We start from the raw sequence: 23,493 nt of genomic DNA, 5'->3' as shown, positions 1-23,493 counted from the left end.
TGTGTTTTACTCCAGACTGCACGCAGGGAGACTTGGCTGGGTCTGTCTGTAATCTTGGGGCCCACCCGTGCATGGCATCAGTTTGGTGCGAGTGGCGGGTGAGATAGAGGAACATATGACGCTGTGGTTCCCTTCACTTCCTGTTAGAATTATGCTCAACAGAAACAGCTACATGTGAAAGACAGACAAAAAAACCCCCGAACACTATTTCAGTAGAGCGAGAAAAATGGACGACTCCTCAACCGTCTGAACCCTCCTGCATGAGATGGCTCAATAGGTAAGCTTTATCACAATTTTTATGTTTCTAAAGCAGCGTTTTGCATTTGCATCACCTTGCACTTTTGCCTCAGTCAACAGTTGCCGGGGCCTTGTCTGTCGCTGACAACTGTAGTACTAGTATGATCTAGAGCTGCTTCGACCTCTTCGGTTCAGACAGTAAACGCACTGCTCAGCTCCACAGAGCCTTACTAAATGTCAAAGGTATTCTTAAGGCTTCACATTTCACTTCATTGTATGCATACAGCTCACATCAATTTGGAGCCCGGCCCGGTGTTACAGATCACTAAGTTTCCTTTGTTTAGGCATGTAACAGACTCGTGAGAATAAAATGTCAGGAGTGTTTGAGGAATCCAGATTTAAACCCCCCAGATGTGAGATTTTTTCAGTGTTTTCTTTAAATGTGTCACTTTAATAGACTGAGAAACTGATACTTAACAGTGTCTCCATATGCAAGCCATCACACTGCACCTGCAACACCTAAAAATAGGACTTTTCAGCTACCGCCAGTAAATGGTGACCAACTGTCTATATGCCACATATTTAATCATTAGAAGTCATTTGCTTTCTGATACACTGTCATTGTAGGCTCGAGGCGGCACGACAGCCGGAGGAGCTGCCATGGACGTCCTTTCCCTCAGTGGAATACAGCTCTCCCCAGTGAAAGAATTTGACCAAATGGTGGAGGTCAGAGCAGAGAAACGCGAGCATTTACGAGGACGTAACAATGTGACTTCGTGCCGGAGCCCCACGAGAGAATTAGACACAGCACTGATAAAGAGAGAACTAAAGCAAAAAAGGCAGCTGGAGTTTTTGAGGAGGAGATCAGTGAGCCCAGAGCCGAGCAGCTCAAAGCCTATGGACCTTTCTTCCAGGAGAAAACGTTCTCAAATCAGGTTTTCGACTAAACATTACATTTGTAGCAGCAAGTCTGAGACGCTGCATACAAATATGCAAAGTACCCCCACTGTCAATGGACATCCGGTGATGATTTCAGCACCAAATAGAAGCACAACTGACGATCCAAGCACCAGCAAATGGGTAAAACACGTACTGAACTGTTATATTACCTGTTCAGTCTTTCTTTCATTTTGAATAATACCTGCATTTTGCTTTTTCCTCCTCTCATTCCCTCAGGCTTCATTATGGTCAGAACAGATATCCCTGATGAAGCAAGAGAAAGGTCATGCAGTAAAGAAAGCATCTACCTCGATACCGGTCATCCAGGAATCAAGCCAGCACCGGACGAAAAGCACACATAGAAAAGACAACGGCATTAACTGTAAGATTTATAAGACTTTGAGCACCGACTGTCACATTATGCTTGATTTTTTTTTTATACTTACAATGCTGTTGTTCCACCTTTTCCTCACAGTACAAAAGACAAGCACCAAAACATTCATCCAAACCGAAAAGATTCACCAAAAGAAGATACTGCGAGAGGCTGGTGTGCAGTCAGAGTGAGTTTTATTCAAATTTGCCCAAGATCTGTTTTAATCATTCATTTCAAATTTAATCTGAGAGGCAACTGTGATCAGTGTTTAACTAATAGGATGTTTTCCTCCCATGCAGGTCAGGCTTTGTTACCGTCAAGGAATCAGTAAGTATCAGACTGCTGTTGTTTTTGTGGTGGATACTAGATGACAAGGCTCAGGAGCAGGCAGAGGTCACAGGTCAGGATGAGGGTGAAGGTCGGGTCAGAAAGCATCAGAATGAAAGAGTGGTCTGGGTTAAGTTCAGGTTAATTTGAGGGGAAACAGACGATACATCCCAGAATCTACTCCTGAGCTTTGTAATCTAATGCTAACCTTGTATCCACCGGATTTTTTAAAACTGTTTTTAATGTCTCTTATCTGTCTCCTAATAGGATATTCAGAGATTAGCAGACTACTTGCAGGTAAACCAACAAATTCTCATCCAATCCCATCCTGAACTGTGCTTTCTTAATCATTTGAAGCAAGGCAATGTAACTGGAGGAATATAAAATTACACATTGTTCATTTATTGAATTAAAAGTAGAAAAATAATTAGTAATGGCATTCACTCAGGTTGATATGAGCAAGAGCCGATGGAAGCCAATGTTGGCTAATGTTGGTAAACTTTAGCTATGACTGTTAAACTAACATTAATGATAGATGTTCGTGACTTTATAGCTGTTACACTACTTTTTACAATTTACCATCGTTGCCGGGTTTATAATGAACAGCAGTTAGCATGTGGTGGCTAATGTTAGCAGATTTTAGCTTGATTTTTGCTGTGTAACTAACCTTTCTGAAGCCTGTCCGTTTTCATGATGCTTCTTCTACTACTGTTAGATTACATTTTACAAATGTAATACTATCTCAGCATTGCCGCTTTTATATAGATTAGTTGTTACTGAGCAAATGTTACAGACTTGAACTGTATTTACACATATTTTTTAAGTTTTTTGGCATGGTATAAAGAACAGCTAGCGCGTGGTGGCTAATAATAGCTAATGTATACCTGACATTCCTGACGTCGGTCTGTCTTCCTGACGCTTCTTGTACTACTACTTCTTGCATTACATTTTGCAAATTTACAACTGTGTCAGATGTCACTTGTAGATGTAGTGGCTGTCATTAAGCAAAAAATATGTGGTGTTGCTGTGTTTTTATATTCTGAAGTTGTTTGACTTGTTATGAACACCAGCTAGCATTTGGTGGCTAATGCAGCTAATGTTAGCAAACTTTAGCTTTGGCTGTTTAACTAACATCAGTGATGGGCATTGGTGACTTCATTACTCTTTTTTTAGTTGTACAACTACATTTAAAAAAATTCCCATCACTGTTTGGTTTTAAATGAACAGCAGCTCGCATGTGGTGGCTAAGTTAGCCAATTAGCTAGATTTTGCTGTATGACATTCCTTAAGGTTGTCTGATGCTTCTTGTACTTGCGTCACATTACATTTTACAAATGTACTGTTGTAACAGAGGGATCATTCGAAGAGTTCATTTGCAAAAACAGATAACTCCATTTTTATAGATTTTCAGAAAACGTTTTTTTTGTTGTTGTTGTTTGCTTGAGACAATATCAATCAAAGGGTTGAGTGGATTTGACTCTGTAGAAATGACATGACAACAATAGAGATAACTGAAGTTTGATTGATATTGTCTCAGGTAGACGATGGAAATGTGGGTTTTCTGAAGGCTTTTGCAAATGAATTCATCATTTGTAGACACAGTGGCTGTTACTGTGCAAATGTTTTGCTGTGTTTGTATATTCTGAAGCTGCTTGATTTGGAATGAACAGCAGCTGGCATGTGGTTGCTAATGTTGGCTAATGCTAGCAGTCTTGAGCTAGAGTTTTGGTGTGTAACTGACATCACTGAAGTCTGTCTGTCTTCATAAAGCTTCTTTACTCATATACCATTATCTTGTGATGTATGTCAACGGTTACTGATAACCAATGGTAATTTTTAACTTTACAATTAGTACAAAAGTTACACTAAATTTTACAATTTGCCATCATTTTTTGGCACTGTGTGAACAACAGCTGATATTTGGTGGCTCGTGTTGACAGACTTAAGCTAGTCTGTGGCGTCTGCTAAATAAAACTGTAGAACTGTACCTATCATTATGTAAAAATAATAACGTTTTGCTTTACTTTTATGCTCTGATGCTACTTTAAAGCCTGATAACTTATTCAGTGGCACAATTCATTCACATATTAGATAAAAACCTGCTGTCTTTTGATGTGCTCAGTATTCGTGTGTTGACGTAGCCATCTCTGTTCTGTGATTTGTTTTCTATCAGGAGGCCCTGTGGAGGGAGGAGGCCTTGAAGAAGAAACTGGCATCCCTCCAGGAGAGCACGACAAACCTTGTGAACTCTTCAAGCAAAATATGGACAGTAAGACTCCCCATCTGTGTGCACGGCCTGTTTACATACATCAAACACACCCCTGGTGTTTTGCAGTTACAGTTTCCAAATACCAAACACATATTTCTTTTCTGATAAGGTCACGTTGTTGCTGGTGCTGAACATTTCTTTATCTTAGTCCTGTACCCAGCAGTGTATGACGGCTGTTGCCTCAGGAAGGCCTATGCAGTCTGTGGTTTAGAGCTTCCTGCTTCCGCTCGAGCCTTTTACTGCAGAACGAGCTGTTGTTCTTATGCAGGAAGGGTGTGCCAATCAGTAGCTGTTATAGGTGCTATGCATCCTCATTAGCTCTCTTTTGGCTACTCTGACTGAAATGAATGAAAGGGAAATATTGGTGCTTCCTGTTTTTGTGTCTTGGTTTTTTTTTTTTTATTAAATTTAGGCTGAACATTTATTTATTGAGCTGAAATAGTTTAGGCTTTTCATCTGTGAAAATGGTTTTCCACTCAGGTATGGTTTCATTGGGCAACTTGTGTTATTTTCCACACTTATAACAGTGAAGCTTTGCAGCACATTCAGAAACTGTGATCGAGAGTCACTGATGCTGCAAGTTCCCCTCGTGCACCTGTGGGTGCACACTGTGAAACAATATGCTGTAATATATTTTGGTACACGAGCCATTAATGTTCCATCTGCAGGTTACAGCGTGACAGTCATTCATTTCCTTTCCAACCCACACAGTCTCGCTGCACTGAAGATCTGCTGAGAAACAAGATCAAGACTCTGGAGGCACAGCTGCAAGTCTGTCTGCTGGTAAGAAGCTGTTAAACAAGCAACCGCAGAATATTGGAATTTTACAGAAGGAGTATGTTTTTAGATTATTTTTATGAAATAAACCAAACATTTGATTAGAGTTACACAGTCTTATTGTTTATATAAATATATGTTTGTTTTTTTGAAACAAACCAAAGGTTCCTGAAACAACCAGTCCTGCTCTTCACTGTTCTGACTTCACTCTGCCGTGCAGTGACAGTTCAGTGTTCACTGCATGTGCTCCTCTGTGGTTTTGGTTTGCATTTCACCCCATAATCATTTGAAGGTCTAACTCAGCAGTGTTGTGTCCCCACAGAAGTTTCCGAAAGATGGAGTGAAGAAACTGGTGGTGCAGATGGAGAAGCAGAGACTGATGTATGAGGAGAAGGCCTTGGTTGCCCTACAGAAAACCACGCAGGAGAAAACAGAAGCACTCAGCAAGGCTGAGACACTGCAGGTCTGATATCTAACTGTGGTTTTGGTGACCTGGTTTAATACATTGTCGATACTGCAGCTGATATTTGAAGGTTTGTTGTATTTTTGCCAACAGAAAGCGCTAGTTACAGCAAAAGCAGAGGCACTGAGGTGGCAGAGCCTTTATGAGGAGCTGAAGCTGAGCTCTGGGCAGCTCAGGGAGAATCAATACCTCAGTAATGAACAGCTGCAACAACTGCACAGCCAAGTGGAGGTACAGTATACTATGACAACGTGCATAGTCAGAGGTTTGAATGTAAATGGTTGTGAAAACCACAAGTGTGTCTTGTGCAGCTGTCCAGAGCCAGAGAGGATGAGCTGAGGGAGGAGGTGGTGTCATTAAGGCAAGAAAAGCAGGAACTACAGTACAACATTTGCCTGTTGGAGGAGAACAACCAAACTTTAAGAGAAGAAATCCAGCACCTCAGAGGCAAGACAATAGAGTTGTGTTTTGTTAAGGTTTAGTGTGAAGCCATTATGGGCTTGTGGCTCATTAATTAAAATGCTTTTCTTCTAGATGGCAGTGATGAAAGCCAGGATTTCATGATGCAGGAGATTCTGACGTCACAGGAACCAGAGCCACAACTGACTGTGAGGAGAGACTCTCAGCTGGAGGAGCATCTCCGGCACACTCAGGAGAAACTGCAGCTCAAGGAGAAAGAGGTAAAGCGGCGACATCAAGGTCAACTGTAGTGCTTTCACAAGCTTTAATCAGAGGTGCCACACAGGTGATATTACAGTAAAGTAGATCCCACAATCAGATACTTATGTATGCACCAGTCAGGGTAAAAGTAATATTTCCTCATTTGCAATTTTTACAAGGGTGCAAAAACTGATGCATCGGGCCCCATCAGGAAATATTATTTAAAATGGTTGTAGATGTACTCAGATTATGACAAGGGAATCATGTAGTTTTGGAAATATTGCAGACACATTTTAGAGAAATCCAATTCTATTTGTTGGCCAAAAAACAAAACAACTGAGCTACCACTTGTAAGGTTTTTTTTTTCAAATCACATTCCATATGCATTGCTAGAATATTTTCAAATGTGTTACTATTCTGTTAAAGATCACATTTATTTTACAAGTTCTCACTTCAGTGAAAAAAAAAACATGTGGCACCTCTTGCTTTAAATACACTGTATAAATATAGATTATCTGCACTGCAAGATGTATTTCGAGTTGGTTGTAGCTAAATATAATTTGTACGTTCTTGTTCCATATGGTGTGCGCGTGCGTGTGTGTGCGTGTGTTTGTGTGTGTGTGTGTGTGTGCGCGCTCAGTGTGAGGAGCTGCGGTCGGACCTGCATGCTATGGAGCAGGAGTGTCAGTCCAGCCAGGCCCGGCTGTCGCAGTGCAGAGACGAACTCCGGCAACTCAGCCACCGCCGCAGGAGAACAGTGAGTAACGTGTGTGTGTGTGTGTGTGTGTGTGTGTGTGTGTGTGTGTGTGTGTGTGTGTGNGTGTGTGTGTGTGTGTGTGTGTGTGTGTGTGTGTGTGTGTGTGTGTGCATGTAGGGGAATTTGAGACTTAACGCCCTTGCAGTACTCAAAAGCTCTCATTTGCCCTCACATTGTCAGCCAGCCTCTTGACATTTACTGCACCAATATGCATTTGCAGCAATTTGCTTCATTGTCGCTGCAGTGACCACCTGAGCAGCTGCATCACAACATCAGAAATAAAGACTAAAACTCTCTGCTTCCACGTTACGTGACCTCCATGTTTCCCTCCTCTATGTTTAGATGCCATGCGGCTCCTGGTGGAAGCTGTGTTTGATCTTCCTGCTGCTCTTCGCTGTAGCAGGAGCTGCCATGTTGTGGTTGTGGCATCCCGACTTCAGGGAGCAAGTTGAAGACCTGTACTCCGACATAGAGACACGTATCGAAGACTATCTCATGGAAATGGCCTCTCCTCGACACTCGGGCTGTTTTAGACCGATATGATAATGTCACTGCTCAGGAACATGTAGTTTTTGTTGTTGTTGCTTTTGTTTTGAAATAAGAATTTTTTTATAGAATGTAGTTTGCTAATATTTGTGTATTTTATATGTTTTGTGGACTGGGAACTAAAGTCTGTGTGAAGTGACAAAGTCGTGAGTATCTGTGTGCAGAATGTTCAGAAACAAGTGAACACAACAGCGCTTGTTTGTAATGTTTGCAAGCTGTTTGCAGCTCACAGCGTTTTAAAAAACTGTGAGTCTAAATGTCACAACAGGAGAAAAATAAGAAATGTCTTTTGTACTGTAAATGGTTCATTTAGTCAGCAGCACAACCCAGAATTATTAAAAAGACAGATTTTATGTGACTGATTTGTTCGTGTGAGTGCTGCACTAGACATCAACAAAAAGCACATGGAAATCACTAAACAGATTCAAACACATTTTAAAAGAAATGTCCCAGAATGAAGAATAAATTTAGTAAATTTTCCAGGCACATTTTAGAGAAAATAATTTTGTGTCCTATAGAGTCTCCAGACTATAGGGGAATCTTTGTCCATATCCTTGGTAGAGGTCGCCGAGGTAGTTAAGAAGCTCCTCGGTGGCAAAGCGCCAGGTGTGGACGGATATTCGCCCCAAGATGCTAAAGGCTCTGCACATTGTTGGACTGTCTTGGCTGACACACCTCTTAAATGTCACGTGAGCATCGGGTACAGTAATTGTGGGTGGTGGGTTACATTTTTAAAAAGGGGAACTGGAGGGTGTGTTCCAATTATCGGGGTATCATACTTCTCAGCCTCCCCAGGAAAGTTTCCTCTTGGGTGCTGAAAGGGAGGCTCGATTGTTGATTGTCGAAGCCTGAATTCAGGAGGAGCAATGCAGATTCCGTCCTGGTTGTAGAACAGTGAACCAGCTTTTTACCCTTGCAGAACTGCTGAGGGGGGCATGGGAGCTCGACCAGCCAGTCCACATGTATTTTGTGGATTTGGAGAAGGCCGACAACCATGTCCCCTGAGAGGCTCTGTGGGGGGTACTGTGGGAGTATGGGGTACCAGGCTCACTGATACAATTCTGTCCCCATACAAGCAAAGTGAGAGCTGTGTCCGCATTCTCAGCACAAAGTCAGACACGTTCCCAGTAGGTGTTGGCCTCCACCAGGGCTGACCCTTGTCTCTGATCCTTCTTGTGGTGTTCATGGACAGGATCTCAAGGCACAGCCGGGGTGAGGAGGGTGTCCGGTTTGGGACCTCAGGATTGCATCTCTGTTTTTTGCAGATGATGTGATACTGTTGGCTTCATCAGACCGTGACCTTCAACACACACTGGAGCGGTTTGGAGCTGAGTGTGAAGCAGCTAGGATGAAAGTCAGCACCTCCAAGTCCAAGGCCATGATTCTCTGCCAGACACTGGTGGATTGTTACCTCCAAGTTGGGTGGAAGTTGCTTCCTTAAGGGAAGGAGTTTAACTATGTCAGGATTTTGTTCACGAGTGATGGGAAAATGGAGCGTAAGATAGACAGGCTGCTTGGTGCAGCGTCAGCAGTAATGTGAGCATTGTACTGGATCGCTGTGGTGACGAGGGATTTACCAGTCCATCTACATCCCAACCCTCACCTATGGGCATGAGGTCTGGGTAGTGACTGAAAGAACAAGATTGCACAAGTGGTCAAAATTAGCTTTCTCTGCAGGGTGGATGGGCTGGCCTTAGAGATAGAGAGAGATAGAGTTAGAAACTCGGACATCTGCACGGAGCTCGGAGTAGAGCCGCTGCTCCTTAGCATCGAAAGGAGCCAGTTGAGGTGCTTTAGACATCTGTTTCGGATGCCTCCAGGAAGACTTCCTTTGGAGGTTTTCTGAGCACGTCCGCCTGAGAGGAGACCCTGAGGTAGACCCAGAACCCGCTGGAGGGATTATATACCTCGTCTGGCCTGGGAACACCTTGGGATCTCTCAGGAAGAACTAGAAAGCATTGCCTGGAGGAGGGACATCTGGAATGACCTGCTTCATCTGCTGCAGATATTCTCTGTCTTTGTCACCATGCATTTTCTGCAACCTACACAAACCTCAGAAAGACATTAAGCTTTAATCTTAATGAGAAGATTGATTAAAATGAATTGTCTTTTGCATTAAATTGTGTGGTTACTGTTCTGCTAACACCCCATTCAATTCCAAAGTAAATAGAAATACACTTGTGAATAATACATTGTAAACAATTTACGTTAAAATATACATACATTCATACAACTGTTAATACACAGGAATTTAGAGGGTACATATTATTCCACAAATCATCTAACATTCTCAGCGCGCTATGATAACACTTGTTTGCTTTTACTTACGTAGGATTTTGATAATTTTTTATATTGTTTTATTCATTTCAGTAAAACAGTGGAAACCTTCCTTCCCACTGCCACTCAGTGTTTAAAGTGTGTAATATATACTTGCTGCAGAAATCACTGAAATGTAAAATTGCTGAATTCCTGTTAAACTCACTGACCTTCAGACTGTTCACTTGACCAGATTACACGTTGTGGCGTCTCTGAGATATATTGTTGGAAACTACTGGAATTTGTTATTGAGAGAAAACACAAAACCACTAAGAGGAGCCACACTCACGTCTCTTTGTGACCTTGTCCTCACTGCAGTTTTTGTGTTTTTGGCTGGATGGGGAAAGATTGGTTAATCACATTCTCTGCTGCTTCTGATGTGTGGAGTTTAAATACATTCATTAAAGACAAGTGAAAATGACTCGCTAGTGTTTTTCTATGGTTTAATACCTGTGTACGTGGACTAAGACGTATCTTTATGACTCTACACTGTCTTATAAAACTCCTGAAAGAGTGTATTTTACATTTTAATACACTGTTTAAAAAAAAGGCTGACCTGTTTCAACAATTTAGCTACATACACGAACAAGCAATAACTAAAATTTGTACGTTCACAGATGCAGATCTGAAGGACATATGAGCCTTTAGCAATATTACACTTTCAAAATGCACAGCTACATACAGCAAAAGCTCTGTAGTTAAAATTTTGCTAAAATATATCTAGACAAATATTGTTATCTGAAGTATAACTGATGTAACAGAAGTTCCAGAGTTGCATTTTTATAGCTGTATTGCAAAACTCAACATTATTGGTGGATAGATGTATAAATACAGTTTTAACTACTTTGTATATTCTTGGTTTAATCAATAACAAGGCATCATATCGAGATGAAAACTCACGTTATAAATGTAAAATCTTAATTTGCATGAAAACTGCCATTGCAAAAAAAAAACATGTAGCACAGTGAAAAGTACAGTATTTGCTGCTGAAATGTACTAAAGTAAAAGAAAAAATGGCAGAAAATAGAAATTTCAAGTATATTAATACTGCATATAAGAACAGAACTTGAATAAATGTGTTTTGTGACATTTCACCTCTGCACACTTCTGACTTTCTGACATACGGGCTTTTATTTTTAATAAACCGATGTACTTTTCATGAGTACTTATTCTGGTTGCATTGGGTTTTCAGTTAATCTCAGATCAGGACAGAAAACCTCCATTTCATGTACAAATACAAATGCAGATTTCCACAGATGCATCAAACTGCATGGACAGCCATCACAGTGAAGGCCACACCTTTAGTCACCGTTGGTCGGCTTTGTCTCAGTGATTTGATGTGTGAGCTCTGTGTGGTAGCTACCAGCTGCTCCTGCCGGACGGACAGACTGACACGTGTTGTAGTATTTTCCACACAAATGTTCATGAAACTGATAACCATGACGCACGGCAGCATCTATTGTCTGATTACGCTCAAACTTAGAGACAAAGCTGAACCCTCTGAGTTGGACGGAGTCATTGTTCATTGTATTCAGTGGTTTTAACTGTTCCAGATAAAGCTCTATTCTCACCAGGCCACTGACGCAGCACATCCACAGCACACATCCGTTTACCTGCATGTTCCCCAAATGCACCGCCGCCCATTCAAGAGATGGATCTTTGCTGGCCTGAGGTCAGTCACCCTCTGACAAGCTCACTGAAGGTAAGAGGCCGCGGCTGGAAGTTTCTGTAACACATTTCACAATGTGACAAATTGACAAAGCTGTTGCCAAACTCTCTTTTTTTCTTACAGAGCAATACTTGTCTGCAAGATGAGGACTGCAGGGCTCCTGTTTGTTGTGGCACTCTGTGCATTAAACGTCACGTCTTCCCTGAAAATCTGTGCTTTTAATGTTCAGAGTTTTGGAGAATCAAAAGCAAACAACAAGAAGGTTATGGGGATTCTACTAAAGGTACTCTGCTGTGTGTTCACAACCACAACTGGAGCAACAAACTAGTCAGCTGATGGATCACATTTTTATGTTTTTTTTGCCCCCAAGATTCTTTCTCGGTGCGACTTGTGTCTAATTCAAGAGGTTCGAGACTCCAAAGGAGAAGTAATAGAAGCTTTGGTTAAGGATCTTAACGGGTACGAGGTTTTGCAGGTTCAAATACTGGTGAATGTTCGGTCACATTTAACAATATCCACTCAACAACAGCTTCATTCATGTTGTCGTGAACAGATTTGACAAATACAACTCCTATTCTTACGTGGAGAGTGAACGGTTGGGCAGGAAGACCTACAAGGAGCAGTATGTCTACATTTACAGGTAACCAGATCTATCTATCTATCTATCTATCTATCTATCTATCTATCTATCTATCTATCTATCTATCTATCTATCTATCTATCTATCTTGTCGTCTCCTCTTCCATCATCTCCAGGAACAACGTGCTGCAGGTCAAAGAGCTTTATCAATATCCCAAACTGGAAGGAGACGGGACCAATGAGACTGATGTTTTCTCCAGGGAGCCTTTTATCGTCCGCTTTCACTCCCCGACGACATGTAAGATTAAATGGAAAGAATTTAGAGACAAGAAAATAATAATCACAACAGTGCACGTTAATGATCTTATAGGACAGTTTAACAAGGTTGATGTATGAATTTGTCTGGTTATTACGTATTTTAAGTGGGACCTATTTTCCACAAAATCTGAGTACATTCTTCTTTATTTAAACTAAAAAAAAAAAACTTGATTGATGGAGTAATCACATCAGACCACTCAGATCTAGAAAAAGGCAACACATTTACTGATAACATTCAGTGAAGAGTGTTATAATCACTGTTGGAGGTAAAACATTACTGTAATCACATTACATTTATCTGTAACACAATCAAGCAAAGTATTAGTAGTTAGTAATCACATTACAGTTATTACTTATTACCTATATAAGGCAGCATAGCACACTGACAGTTTCACCTTGAACTTGTTCAGTTTGAGCTGTTTTCCAACATTGCTGCTGGCTTTGTGGTAAAACTTTATTTAGGAAAATAAAATAAAAATCTTGTTCATGTGATCCTAATTAGGCAAGAGATTTTTTGCTGAGGGCTGCAAGGTGGCTCAGTGGTTAGCATCGTTGCCTCGCAGCAAGAAGGCCACCGGTTCGCATCCATCCCGGTGAGGACACCCGGGATCTTTCTGCGTGGAGTTTGCATGTTCTCTCCATGCTTCCTCCCACACAGTCCAAAACCATGATGAGGTTAATTGGTGATTCTAAATTGTCCTGCCTTCACCCTGAGTCGGCTGGGATAGACTCCAGCCCCCCCGCGACCCTAATGAGGATTAAGCGGTGTATCGATAATGGATGGATGGATTGATTGATTTTTTGCTGATATAGAGCTATAGGTAAGGTTTAACATCATACTAGTAACTGGCAATTACCAGACAACGTTAAGACAATCTCAAAAGATGAAACGGAGTGACACAAAAGCAATGTAACAAGCAGTGTAAGGAATAACTTTTTACTTTTACATAAGTAAGGTGATGCTGGGCACATTACAAAAAGCTTCCATAGCAAGTAAATGTGGGTCAGTCCAGATGTACAGCAGGGCTCAGTAGTTTCTACTAACTCAACATAGTTTCTTTGCCCAAACAAATATGACACATCAAGACATCATCATTGGTGTTTGACAGGTTTCTGTTGCCTCTAAAAACTTGTTCCTTCCTCATTATCGCTCCACAGCACAAACCACAAATCATGAGTAATGTTTTCCTCGTTTTTTTTTCTCTCCACCGGTTCCACTGGTCGGCAGGTGTCACTGACTGTCACCGTGGTAACATGGATTTGGCCATAGAGTCCAAAAAATGTGTTTTCAAAAAAAGTATCTTTGAAAAACAGAAAAATATTAATAAAAATACACAATGAACAGTGAATCAGAAACTTGCAAACATGATTACCAGAAAATTTTATTTTTTTTGAGAAACATCAACTCAACATCAACATCAACAAATAGTTGCTCTATTTTTATTTTATCAGGTGGATCCTGTGAATCAGGCAGTGTGACCTCTTGCAGAAACTTTACAGAATAACAGAGAAAATACATGTTTACTGGATTTGGAGGAGTGAAAGAAAAACCTAAACAAACCACCAGAAACCTGGATAATATCAGAGTAATGCACATAGTAAAAGGAAAAATCTGGTTTCAAATCAGAAAAGGATTCAAAGCTGGGATAAAGCATTCATTAAAGATGTGTCACCTGATGAAAGCATTTCTGTTTTCAGTGGTGAAGGACTTTGTTCTGATTGGACAACACACCAGCCCCAAAACAGCCATGAAGGAGATGGATGAGCTGTACACTGTCTTTAAAGGGATTTACAAGAAGTGGAAGATTGATGTAGGTTAAACCGCATCATCATCATCATTCTGCTTTTTTTTTTTTTGTCTTTGTTTATATGTTGGTCAGAGTTCCTCAGCTTGGTTTTGTGTCATTGTCTACCTTCCACATTTGATTTATGAGTGTTTTCATGGTTTTCGAACTTCCTCTTTTGCTTCCCTTTTCATTCACACCAGAATGTAATGATCCTGGGGGACCTGAACGCCGGCTGCGGCTACGTCACCATCAAGGGCTGGAAGGCCGTTCGGCTGAGGAGTGACCCCAGTTTTCGTTGGCTGATCGGAGATGATCAAGACACCACTGTCAGGCAGAAAACACACTGTGCATACGACAGGTCGGTGACCACTGAGCGCTCATTTTGCACATATTGTGATCACCAGTGCTCTTATTGTGTCTTACAATACGGTTTCCACATGTTCAAACAGGATCATTGTACACGGACGGGAGATTACCTCTGGTGTAGTTTCAGGTTCAGCTCAACCGTTCAACTTTAGAGAGAGTTTCCACCTCACTGAGGCAGAGGTAAAGCAGTCACAGAAATGCTGTTCTTCAGGTTTATACTCCACACAACATTAACTCTGCTCTTCTGTTGGGACTGTAGGCTCTTGAAGTGAGTGACCATTTTCCTGTAGAAGTTGACCTGAAGCCCAACCACCGCTACCTCCTCCGCCACGAGCTGTAGGCCGCTCAGCATCATCATCATGAAGACTTTTTGGTTAAAATTGTAGTTTTAATTGATTTTACTGAATAAATGAACAGCAGAATATTCACTGTTAGCTTTATAATGACTCTAAATCTTCATCAGTTTTATATGACAGCAATAAATGTGAGTTGTTTCAGCTACAACTTGAGCTTTGTGTTCAACTGCGGGAGTTTTTTTTTTTTTATCGTGCGTCTGAAACCAAAACCACATCAAAGCTGACATCATTTCATGAGCTCACGGAGGTGCGTTTCTGCAGCAACAGAACAAACAGAACATTACTGTTGTTGTTTTACTAGAATAACCTGAGAAATCGTCTCACATCTTCATCTTTTATGGTAAGTTTGCATCACTTTCACACTTATTGCCATGTATTTAATGAGACCTTTTAGTTTTTAAGTGTAATTTATGCACAGTCTGTTCGACAGGAAGCGTCTTGCAGCAGCAGCAGCAGACGAGAGTTGCTTCGTGCTCTCTTCCTTTTTGAAAGAGGACATTATCTCAAGGCAATGCATTCATTTTTGTCTCGATATAGTTCAAACATAACTTACTGATTTGTCTATTTGCAAAGATGGAGGGCTTTGCTGATCTCCTCACGGATGCTTTTTCTGGTAAGAAACACATTTTGTTATTGTGGTTTTTATTTTATTTATTCATTTAACTTTTTGTAAAAAGATTTTTAAAAAATGTGTGATGTTTTTACAGAGACATCAGTTCCATCATTACCTGATGGCGATTTGGACTTTGAGAGTTTAAATTTGGATGAAAAGTGCGAGGAGGAAGAAGAGACAGAAAACTTAACAGCAAAGGAAGACGGGGCTCTGCTCCAGGAAGCAACTGGTGAAGCTGCAGTTTTGTTTGGCGAGGAAGCTAAAGATATGCTGTACTCGGCTGAAAATGAAGAACAGACTGATGATAAAAGCGATGAGGAGGACTATGCAGGGGTCAACACGCCAGAGGAGGATTACACAAGCTCAGATGGAGATTCTGAACAGGAGGATTCTGTCTCTGGAGAAGATGAAGATAATGAGGAGGAGGAGGAGGAGGAGGAGGAGGGTGTGGGAGCGGCAGAGGAACCAGGGGATTTGTTGATGTCTGTTCAGTGTAGTGATGAGTTCCACGATGAAGATAAAGAGGACAGGGTCTATGCTGAGGGACGACCTCTGGCTCTGGAGGCTGCCGAAAACCCTCAAGTTAGAAACAAGGAGCAAGGTGAGGCCGAGAGCGACGAGGAGGAGGCCTATTTTGGGAGACTCCCTGAAGGTGGCGGTGAGATGATGATAAAAGGTGTTGGAGCTGAAGAGGACGAAAAGGTAGAAGAAAAGCAAGAGGACTCATCTGATCCCGAGTGGGAAGGCATGAAAATCGAAAAAGAAGAAAACGTCCTCGCCCAGGACTTGGAGCAAGAGGTTGAAAGTCCTTACGGAGATGATCCCACGACGGCCAGTTCGGAGTTTCCAAGCATATCTCTGCAAAACCTGCAGGATCTCATTGCTGAAGTTGATAATGAGAAATATGAGGAGAAAATGAAGGACTTCTCAGGGGAGGAGCACCAAGAGGCAGGGGAGAGCTTTGCAGATTATCCCTCGGACTTTTCTTCCTGTGAATACACAGAAAATGGAGGAAAGAATCAAGAAAGTAAGTGCAAGTCGAACGCCCCGTCTTGTACGTCTGATTGTGGTTCATATTCACAGCAGGACACGTGTCTGGAGGTAGTGGAAGATTTAACAAGCAGTGAGGACACTGATAGGAAGGAAGACGAGTATCTGTACAGCAGAGATTTAGAGACAGAGGCTGATCGGCTGATGAGCCTGGATGTGGCAGCTGGAGAAGAAGACGGAGGGAAAACAGAGGATTTGTCGGGTAACGCCGCTGTGACGTGGAGTGATGATGGAGATGAGACAGGTGGGAGCGACTCCTACAGCTCCAGTGAGGATGAGTACCCACTGAGGAGGAACAACGAGGAACTCTTAGGTAACATGTGCCAACAAGACCCTGAAAATATCAAGCCTGACAGTGGGAGCAGCACCGAATGCCATGACAACCCCAGAGCGGAGCCAGCAGATTTCCTCAGTTGGGACTTTGACGTGTTAAAATCTGACAACTTTCTGTCTGAATACCTGTTAGAAGAACCAGACAAGGCGGGAACACATCCAGGAGAAGACGTCAGCAGTTACTCTGCGGTACAAAGGGAGGACAGCAGAACCACGAGCTCCTCTTACCAGGGCTCCCTCGATGACAGCTTCTTCTTCAACACTGGAATCGAGGCCTCAGGCGTCGACGAGCTGGGAACGCTGGGAGAAGACGAGTACGAAGAGGAGAGAAACTGGGAACAGGAGCAGGAGAGGATCCAGGCTTTCTACAGGTTTTATGACGACAGTGACGAGGACAACGGAAGAGAAGGTGAGTGATGATGAGACGGTCTCTGAGTGTCATCGTGAATAAGCAGTTCAACGGTATTTCATTTGTGCTTCAGGGAGGCAGACCAAAGTTCAGTTTTGTGCAGATCCGTTGTCTCGAGTCATTCACTATGAAACTGACAGGTGAGCAGAATTCCTTAAGAATACTCTTCTTGGATAACCACAACCTGAGCAGAATCAAACCAAAACCTGTTTCTTCTTTTCTCAGCAGTGACAGAGATTCACTCAGCAGTTCCTCAGACAGGGAGGAGAACCCGAGCTCCACAGAAACATCTGACGTAAGAAAACCATCACCAGCAAATATGTAACAGCACACACACACATTACAACATACACTACTAACCTGCTTTATCTGTTCACAGGAACAGAGGGAGCCTGAAGTCATCCCACAGATGAAACCTGCTTGTGATCCTCCAAACATGCAGCTACAAGACCTCAGCACCACACGAACCTGCACAGGAAAACACAAAGTATGCACTCACAGGCCTTCACTCAACATTTACTTTGTCTGCTTTGATTTTCTTACCTCTCTGTCCTGTCCTTTGTTCCTGCAGAGTCTCGGCATGCTGAAGCTGATACTGAAGATGGGTCTGGTGACAGCGATGGGATTACTGATGTTCTGGTTGACCACAGACCAAGCCGATTGGATCAGGCAGATTTTCTTCTTTTAGGGATCATCCTCTTTTTTTTTGGCCATTAGCACCTGTTTATAAGCTTACACATGATTGATACTGATTTGTAAAGAAGTACAGTTCTATGCATTTAAACTTCTATACGTACACAAACATGTATTGTTACCTTTAATATGCTTAATAAAGTACTACCTTTTTTTTAAATGGTGCTGATGTATTTGAATGAAACATAGACAAGTCGTGTTTAAGATTCAATCAGGTCTACATAGGAATAAAACCAAGAGCTCCTGCGCTGAATTAGTGATAAATCTGGCACGTGTTGAGTTTTACTGTTGTTGATAGAGGAAAGAAACTTCAAACTCCACTGCAAGAATCTGACAATAGTTTTTCAATACTTTCTACGGCATCACATACAAAACATATGAATGAATTGATTTGATTACTGTAAACAACCACAGATTAAATTGTAAAATGGTTAAAATTAGGGTTTGCTACATGTTAGTACATCAGTTCTAATATTTTCTCATGTTCTACTGTGTCAGAGTTGTGAGTACATTTTGCATTTTCACTACAATTAGGCCACAGCTATAACAGTTTGCAAATTAGGAATAACAAACTACATTCAGACACAATCCATGACTTCAATTACTGCCAACAGGAAACAAAAAAATCTAAATAATAATTTAATCAGTAAAATGTATTCTAAAGGGTGCAATTCTGCTAAATGTGTACTTTTATTGCACTTAAAATACTGATTTGATGACAGAACAATTACATGTCATGGAATATATTTACATTGCAAAATTACTATTTTAAAAATGTATTTGAAAATGTTTTTCACCACCGTAAGCATTGTTAAAATTAGCATTGATCTTAATTAATGCTAATCAAATATAAAAAATATAACAATTGAAACAATGGTATGTAGCCTGAAAGTGTAAATTCCATAAAATGCATACTTTTATTGTGCTTTTAATACTGTTTTGATGACAGATTATTTACTTGTAATGAAAAATATTTGAAAATGTTTTCAGCACTGTTAGCGTCATTATTATTAGCATAGTTGGAATCAACGTCAGTAAACATAACCGCCTGCTGGTGGCGCTGCTCGGCTCCTATAAAGAAAAAACACTCAAAGAAACCAAAAACGAAGAAGAACGTTTGCGCTTGTTTTATTTACTTGGCTCGACAAACGAGGGCGGGGTTTAAATGTAACACAACGACCGTGCGACTCCGCGTAGCATCGTCAGCGCTACGCCGTGTAACAAAACAAGCTCCCCGGTGATTACCGGTGGGAGGAGTTATGTCTGTTTTCTTTTTTTGTCACATGAAACTAAAGCTTAACCGAAAGAAGAACGTACTAAAATAACACGCTGCGGGAATTTAGGCGAATAAATCGAGTAAAAATGGCTTTAAGTAGGAAATCTTCGGACGAAATCAGGGAGCTGCTCGATGAATACGGGATAAAACACGGACCTGTGGTCGGTGAGTGGCCCAGACTGGACGGTTTACTTTGCGCCCGATTTTGAATCAACGTTAGCTCACTCCACTCAGGCCTGAGGTCAACTACAGAGTTCAGGCTGTAATATAAAGTTAAAGTTTACGGTTTTCTGTCTGCTGTTGCTCATTGTTATGTGTGTGACCTGTTTTGAACACAGACTCCACCAGAGGTCTGTATGAGAAGAAGCTGAAAGAGGCCATGGCCAAAGATAAAAAAGCGAAACCATCACCTGACAAAACCTACTACAGAGAGGAAGGTAAGTCCCACGTTATATTTACGACAGTTTCAGACACTGTTCCCTTAATGTGAACGTGTTGGCTTCATGTCTGAATGAGCATCTGAGTCATATTTTCATAGAAACCTTACCAGGTCGTATCTAAGCCCATTTTCATGAAACATTGCACAACAACAGCACTTCTAGTTGTGTGAAGTGATTTAGGGAAGGATTTGTCTCCATTTAAGCACCAAAAGTTCACCAAAAACATTACAGAGAGCACAATAGACACAGGTAGTGTACCAAAATTACATTACATGATTCTCATTTTGCTCTTACATTTCTAATTTACCAGGCTACTAAATGTAGGTCCACAACAATAAAACTTTACTGTGATGGAGACACACACCTTCAGCGTAAATCATTGACACTCACCAATAGTTAATGTAATCTGTGTTCATTTATGCACACAGCAACAGCTTAGCTTTAATTGGTCATAAATATAAATTATCTCAGACATGGATTCAATCAGGATCTAAAAGCAGGTCAAACCGTGTTCCTTTCTTCACCTCACACAGCTGAGCTTTCCCACAGTTTATCAGCTGAAGGTAAATCATTTACTACATCAGCGCCATCCTCAAGTCGAGCTCTCAGCTTTCAGTTTCATTGTTTAAGAAAACAGAAATAAACTGGGCTGTTGGTTATCTGGAAAGGTAACCAGGCATTATACAGGCACAGTGAAATGATCTGTGTAGAAAACATCAATTATCATGTGCATACATTCTATAGTGATATAGTATCTATTACACACGTTATATTGTTACAGACAGTTTGATCCATTATAAGACTCAATTTGTTCCTGTATTTTGTAATCTCTTAACTTGTGTATTTCTGTGTTCAGTGTTGTAATAAAGTAGGAGTTCCAGGCCTCATTCAAAGCCATTTAGTTCATCAACATCTACACAGAGAAATGAGGAAATAAACAAATGTAGGCTTGGATAAATAAAAGTTGATGTATGAAGACTCAGAAATGAATTCAAGACATTCATTTGTCTTTTCTTTTTATTGCAAAATAACTTTTTAACTTGTGTACTGATTGATTTATTTACTTCATCAGCCCAGCAAAGCAGCTAAAAACCATCTGTGTTGCTGTTCTGTGTAAACTGACTCGAGGATGTTGATCAGGTGATTTACTGTAAACCGCAGGGCACTTAACTGTACTAAAAAAATACAGTAAATCATTAATGACAGTGATTCATATTTGATTAATTAAAAGGGGAAGGCATACTCTGGCAGTATTTACTACTTAAGTGCCACTTGAGTATGGCAAAGGTGCAGGAAATCATATATTGGAAATGTGCACACATCATTAAACAAGATGTTTGTGTTTTCTTTCAGAGGAGGAAGTCACGTACCTGTACAGGACACCGGTGAGTTTGTCTTTTTACACTCCCTTCAGGTGTGGCTCTGCTGTTTTGCAATACCTGCGTCTTGAATCTGAATGTGGCCTAAATGCAAAGAGACATTCACAGTTTCAGTTTCACAGTGAGAGGTGCATTTAGAAAATAAAAGTAAATATTTCATGAAGATTGCCAGTAAAACACCTTCTCTTGTGTCAAGTACAGTGTTTTTTATAGTAATAATATTAACAGTAGGAAAATGAACTGGTCAGTCCAGACATCTGTCATCATTATTGGTCATGATATTCTGGACATCTTCTTTGGACATCTTGTAGTTTGAGTAGCCAACTTCTGAGTGATTTTGTTGCCTGATTTTAACAACAAAATGGTTATCTATATGTTTATAGAGCCAAAGCTCACCCCTTTGTCTTAGCTTCCATATGACTTAATGCTCTTTTGAAATCTGAATGAGGAGGGAATCCCCCTGCAAGAGTTTGAGATGCAGTACATGTAAATTAATTACAGCAACAGTTACACAGTTCAGTGTGGGTGTGTATTCAGTATGTAAACAATGTACTAATATATTTAAGTACTTATTATCTCTGGTTCCAATTTTACAGATCAGAAACGAGGCCTCAGGAGACAGGTCAGTTTTCTCACAAATCCTCTTCGACAAAGTTCAAGGATTAACTCTTGTCTGTTTGTTGAAATAAGCCAAAACATGTCAGTGTGAGTCATTAACTCCTGTTTGTCTCGCCTGTCTAGCGGGACGTACATGAGGTCGAGACCAGAGTGGAGCGCGAGGGATTATGAACATGAGTACGTTACAGTTCTATTACAAACGGTTTGTGTTGTCACAGGCAGGTCAGAGCATTCATTACCATCACATCTGTACTTTTTGTCTCTGCAGGACGTCCTACTCAGGCTACTCAAGCTCCAAGCCTGAATACAGCGGAAGAGGCTTCGCTGATGCGTAAGTGTCGTCATAGAATGTGGTGTATTTACATCACCGCAAGCAGCTGGTCTCAGATCAGATTTTACCCTAAGTTGTAAGAATGCTGTATTTTGGGCCACAGCTAGTTCAGAAGTAAATAAGGTATTTTTCTGTACGACATTAATATTCCACTTTGTTTTTTACTGGTTACTTCACAGCATAAATGAAGTTGAATGTAAACATGTTATAAATTAGAGTGGGAGGGATTATGAACACGAGTACGTTACAGTTATATCACTAACGGTTTGTGTTGTCACATCTGTACTTTTTTGTCTCTGCAGGACGTCCTACACGAGCTACTCAAGCTCCAAGCCTGAATACAGCGGAAGAGACTTCACTGATGCGTAAGTGTCGTCATGTAATGTGATGTATTTACATCGACTACCTTGGTCAGATTTGCAAAGTAGTTTACATTTCTCCCTCCTGCAGACAAGCTGTGATGCAAATGATGGTTTTATTGATCTGCTGTTGTGTATTCAAAAAGACCACAATAAGCAGTGTGTCTCAGATCAGATTTTGACCTATGTTGTAAGAATGCTGTATTTTGGGCCACAGCTAATTGTTATCAGTTAATATATTTATGATTTTCTTCAGTACAGTAAAAAATTGGAAGTGGCCCTTGTTCTTTGAGCACTTTAACTTCATGTTAGTTTGTACTTCCCATGTGTCCCAGTTCAGAAGTAAATATGGTACAGTCATGACTTGATAATCTGACCCTTAACAATCCAGAAACCTTGCTATATGACAGGTTCAGGAAAAACACACGGACCCCATTAAAAACAGCCTTAACATACCGACAGCCTTGGATTCCAACTCTGACGTGACATTTTATGTCACAAATAAGGACAACGGTGTATTATCTGACTTAACAATCCGACAGATTGGCTACGTTCAGACTGCAGGACTTCATGCTCAATTCGGATTTTTTTTGTGAAATCCGATTTTTTGCGAGTTTGTTCACATTTCTAATTAAATACAACTTGTATGTGATCTGCTGTGTGAACTTCATACGACCCAAAAGTGTCCCTCATGCGCAGAAGAGGACACAACGACGTCACATGCAGCGAGCGTGCTCAGTGTTTGCAGAAGTAAACATGGATAGTAACGGTGGAGTGTATCTGGCACTCCCCATAACTAAACCGGCATCCAAGGCAGCCAAGTACTGCCTGTGCATTCCGGCCACTTCCACCCCAGGGGTGCGCGCAGACGGGGTGGAAGTGGCCGGAATTTGCACAATCGCACCGGTCAATTAGGCGTGAAATCCAGCGATGCGTAGTGTTCTAACAATACACGAGTTATTATAACAACTATAAACAATAAATATTAACAATAAATGACCCTTCGAGCATCAAGCCCTTCTTGTATCTCGACCTCCGTCTTCACAATCCGACATGAAAGAAGGCTTTACATTTGGTGTCGGATCATCGAGTCACGACTGAATATTACTAACAGTTTGTGTTGTCACAGTCAATTAAGAGCATTCGTTATCATCACAGCTGTACTTTTTGTCTCTGCAGGGCGTCCTACTCCGGCTACTCCAGATCCAAGCCTGAATACAGAGGAAGAGACTACGTTGATGAGTAAGTGTACT

General features: G+C 41.1%; 4 protein-coding genes across 9 annotated transcripts in view; all 4 read left to right on the top strand.

The window, feature by feature from the left end:
* The first annotated feature begins 124 nt into the window (after window positions 1-124).
* traf3ip3 (TRAF3 interacting protein 3) lies at window positions 125-7,706 on the top strand. Its single transcript, XM_008295951.1, has 14 exons — window positions 125-277; window positions 865-1,317; window positions 1,414-1,558; window positions 1,652-1,736; window positions 1,849-1,876; window positions 2,144-2,173; window positions 4,050-4,145; window positions 4,857-4,928; window positions 5,245-5,385; window positions 5,479-5,616; window positions 5,697-5,832; window positions 5,920-6,065; window positions 6,686-6,802; window positions 7,145-7,706. The coding sequence occupies exons 2-14, from the start codon at window positions 898-900 to the stop codon at window positions 7,343-7,345; spliced, it is 1,755 nt and encodes a 584-aa protein (XP_008294173.1). The 5' UTR covers window positions 125-277; window positions 865-897; the 3' UTR covers window positions 7,346-7,706.
* A 3,609-nt stretch (window positions 7,707-11,315) lies between these two features.
* Window positions 11,316-14,741, top strand: dnase1l1l (deoxyribonuclease I-like 1-like). The gene is made up of 9 exons (XM_008295940.1): window positions 11,316-11,366; window positions 11,476-11,616; window positions 11,704-11,792; window positions 11,887-11,973; window positions 12,089-12,210; window positions 13,929-14,041; window positions 14,218-14,375; window positions 14,467-14,563; window positions 14,643-14,741. Exons 1-9 carry the CDS (start codon window positions 11,316-11,318, stop codon window positions 14,721-14,723), a joined length of 939 nt encoding a protein of 312 aa, XP_008294162.1. The 3' UTR covers window positions 14,724-14,741.
* Window positions 14,742-14,988: 247 nt separating this feature from the next.
* Window positions 14,989-17,999, top strand: LOC103367771 (dentin sialophosphoprotein). 5 transcript variants are annotated; one of them, XM_008295914.1, is made up of 7 exons: window positions 14,989-15,079; window positions 15,170-15,352; window positions 15,447-17,144; window positions 17,218-17,284; window positions 17,370-17,439; window positions 17,524-17,631; window positions 17,716-17,999. In XM_008295914.1, the coding sequence occupies exons 2-7, from the start codon at window positions 15,313-15,315 to the stop codon at window positions 17,830-17,832; spliced, it is 2,100 nt and encodes a 699-aa protein (XP_008294136.1). In that variant the 5' UTR covers window positions 14,989-15,079; window positions 15,170-15,312; the 3' UTR covers window positions 17,833-17,999. The 5 variants fall into 5 exon arrangements, 4 of the variants coding, with proteins under 4 accessions (XP_008294136.1, XP_008294145.1, XP_008294122.1 ...); XM_008295923.1 differs by having other exon boundaries at window positions 15,003-15,079; window positions 15,313-15,352; window positions 17,373-17,439; XM_008295900.1 differs by having other exon boundaries at window positions 15,006-15,079; window positions 15,313-15,352.
* Window positions 18,000-19,032: 1,033 nt separating this feature from the next.
* The window catches only part of LOC103367753 (emerin), an 8,226-nt gene continuing 3,765 nt past the window's right edge, over window positions 19,033-23,493 (top strand). Inside the window, exons 1-8 of one of the 2 annotated variants that reach the window (XM_008295888.1) lie at window positions 19,033-19,278; window positions 19,452-19,550; window positions 20,907-20,938; window positions 21,529-21,554; window positions 21,674-21,727; window positions 21,819-21,881; window positions 22,184-22,246; window positions 23,420-23,482. In XM_008295888.1, the coding sequence (XP_008294110.1) occupies window positions 19,200-19,278; window positions 19,452-19,550; window positions 20,907-20,938; window positions 21,529-21,554; window positions 21,674-21,727; window positions 21,819-21,881; window positions 22,184-22,246; window positions 23,420-23,482 (479 nt within the window). In that variant the 5' untranslated portion in view covers window positions 19,033-19,199. The remainder of the gene's footprint in view (window positions 19,279-19,451; window positions 19,551-20,906; window positions 20,939-21,528; window positions 21,555-21,673; window positions 21,728-21,818; window positions 21,882-22,183; window positions 22,247-23,419; window positions 23,483-23,493) is intronic. The other variant, XM_008295881.1, reaches the window with a different exon arrangement.

The sequence above is a fragment of the Stegastes partitus genome, unplaced genomic scaffold (genome assembly GCF_000690725.1).
Source record: "Stegastes partitus isolate 25-593 unplaced genomic scaffold, Stegastes_partitus-1.0.2 Scaffold24, whole genome shotgun sequence".
Taxonomy (NCBI): Eukaryota; Metazoa; Chordata; class Actinopteri; family Pomacentridae; genus Stegastes; species Stegastes partitus.
This window is presented reverse-complemented; position numbering and strand designations above follow the sequence as displayed.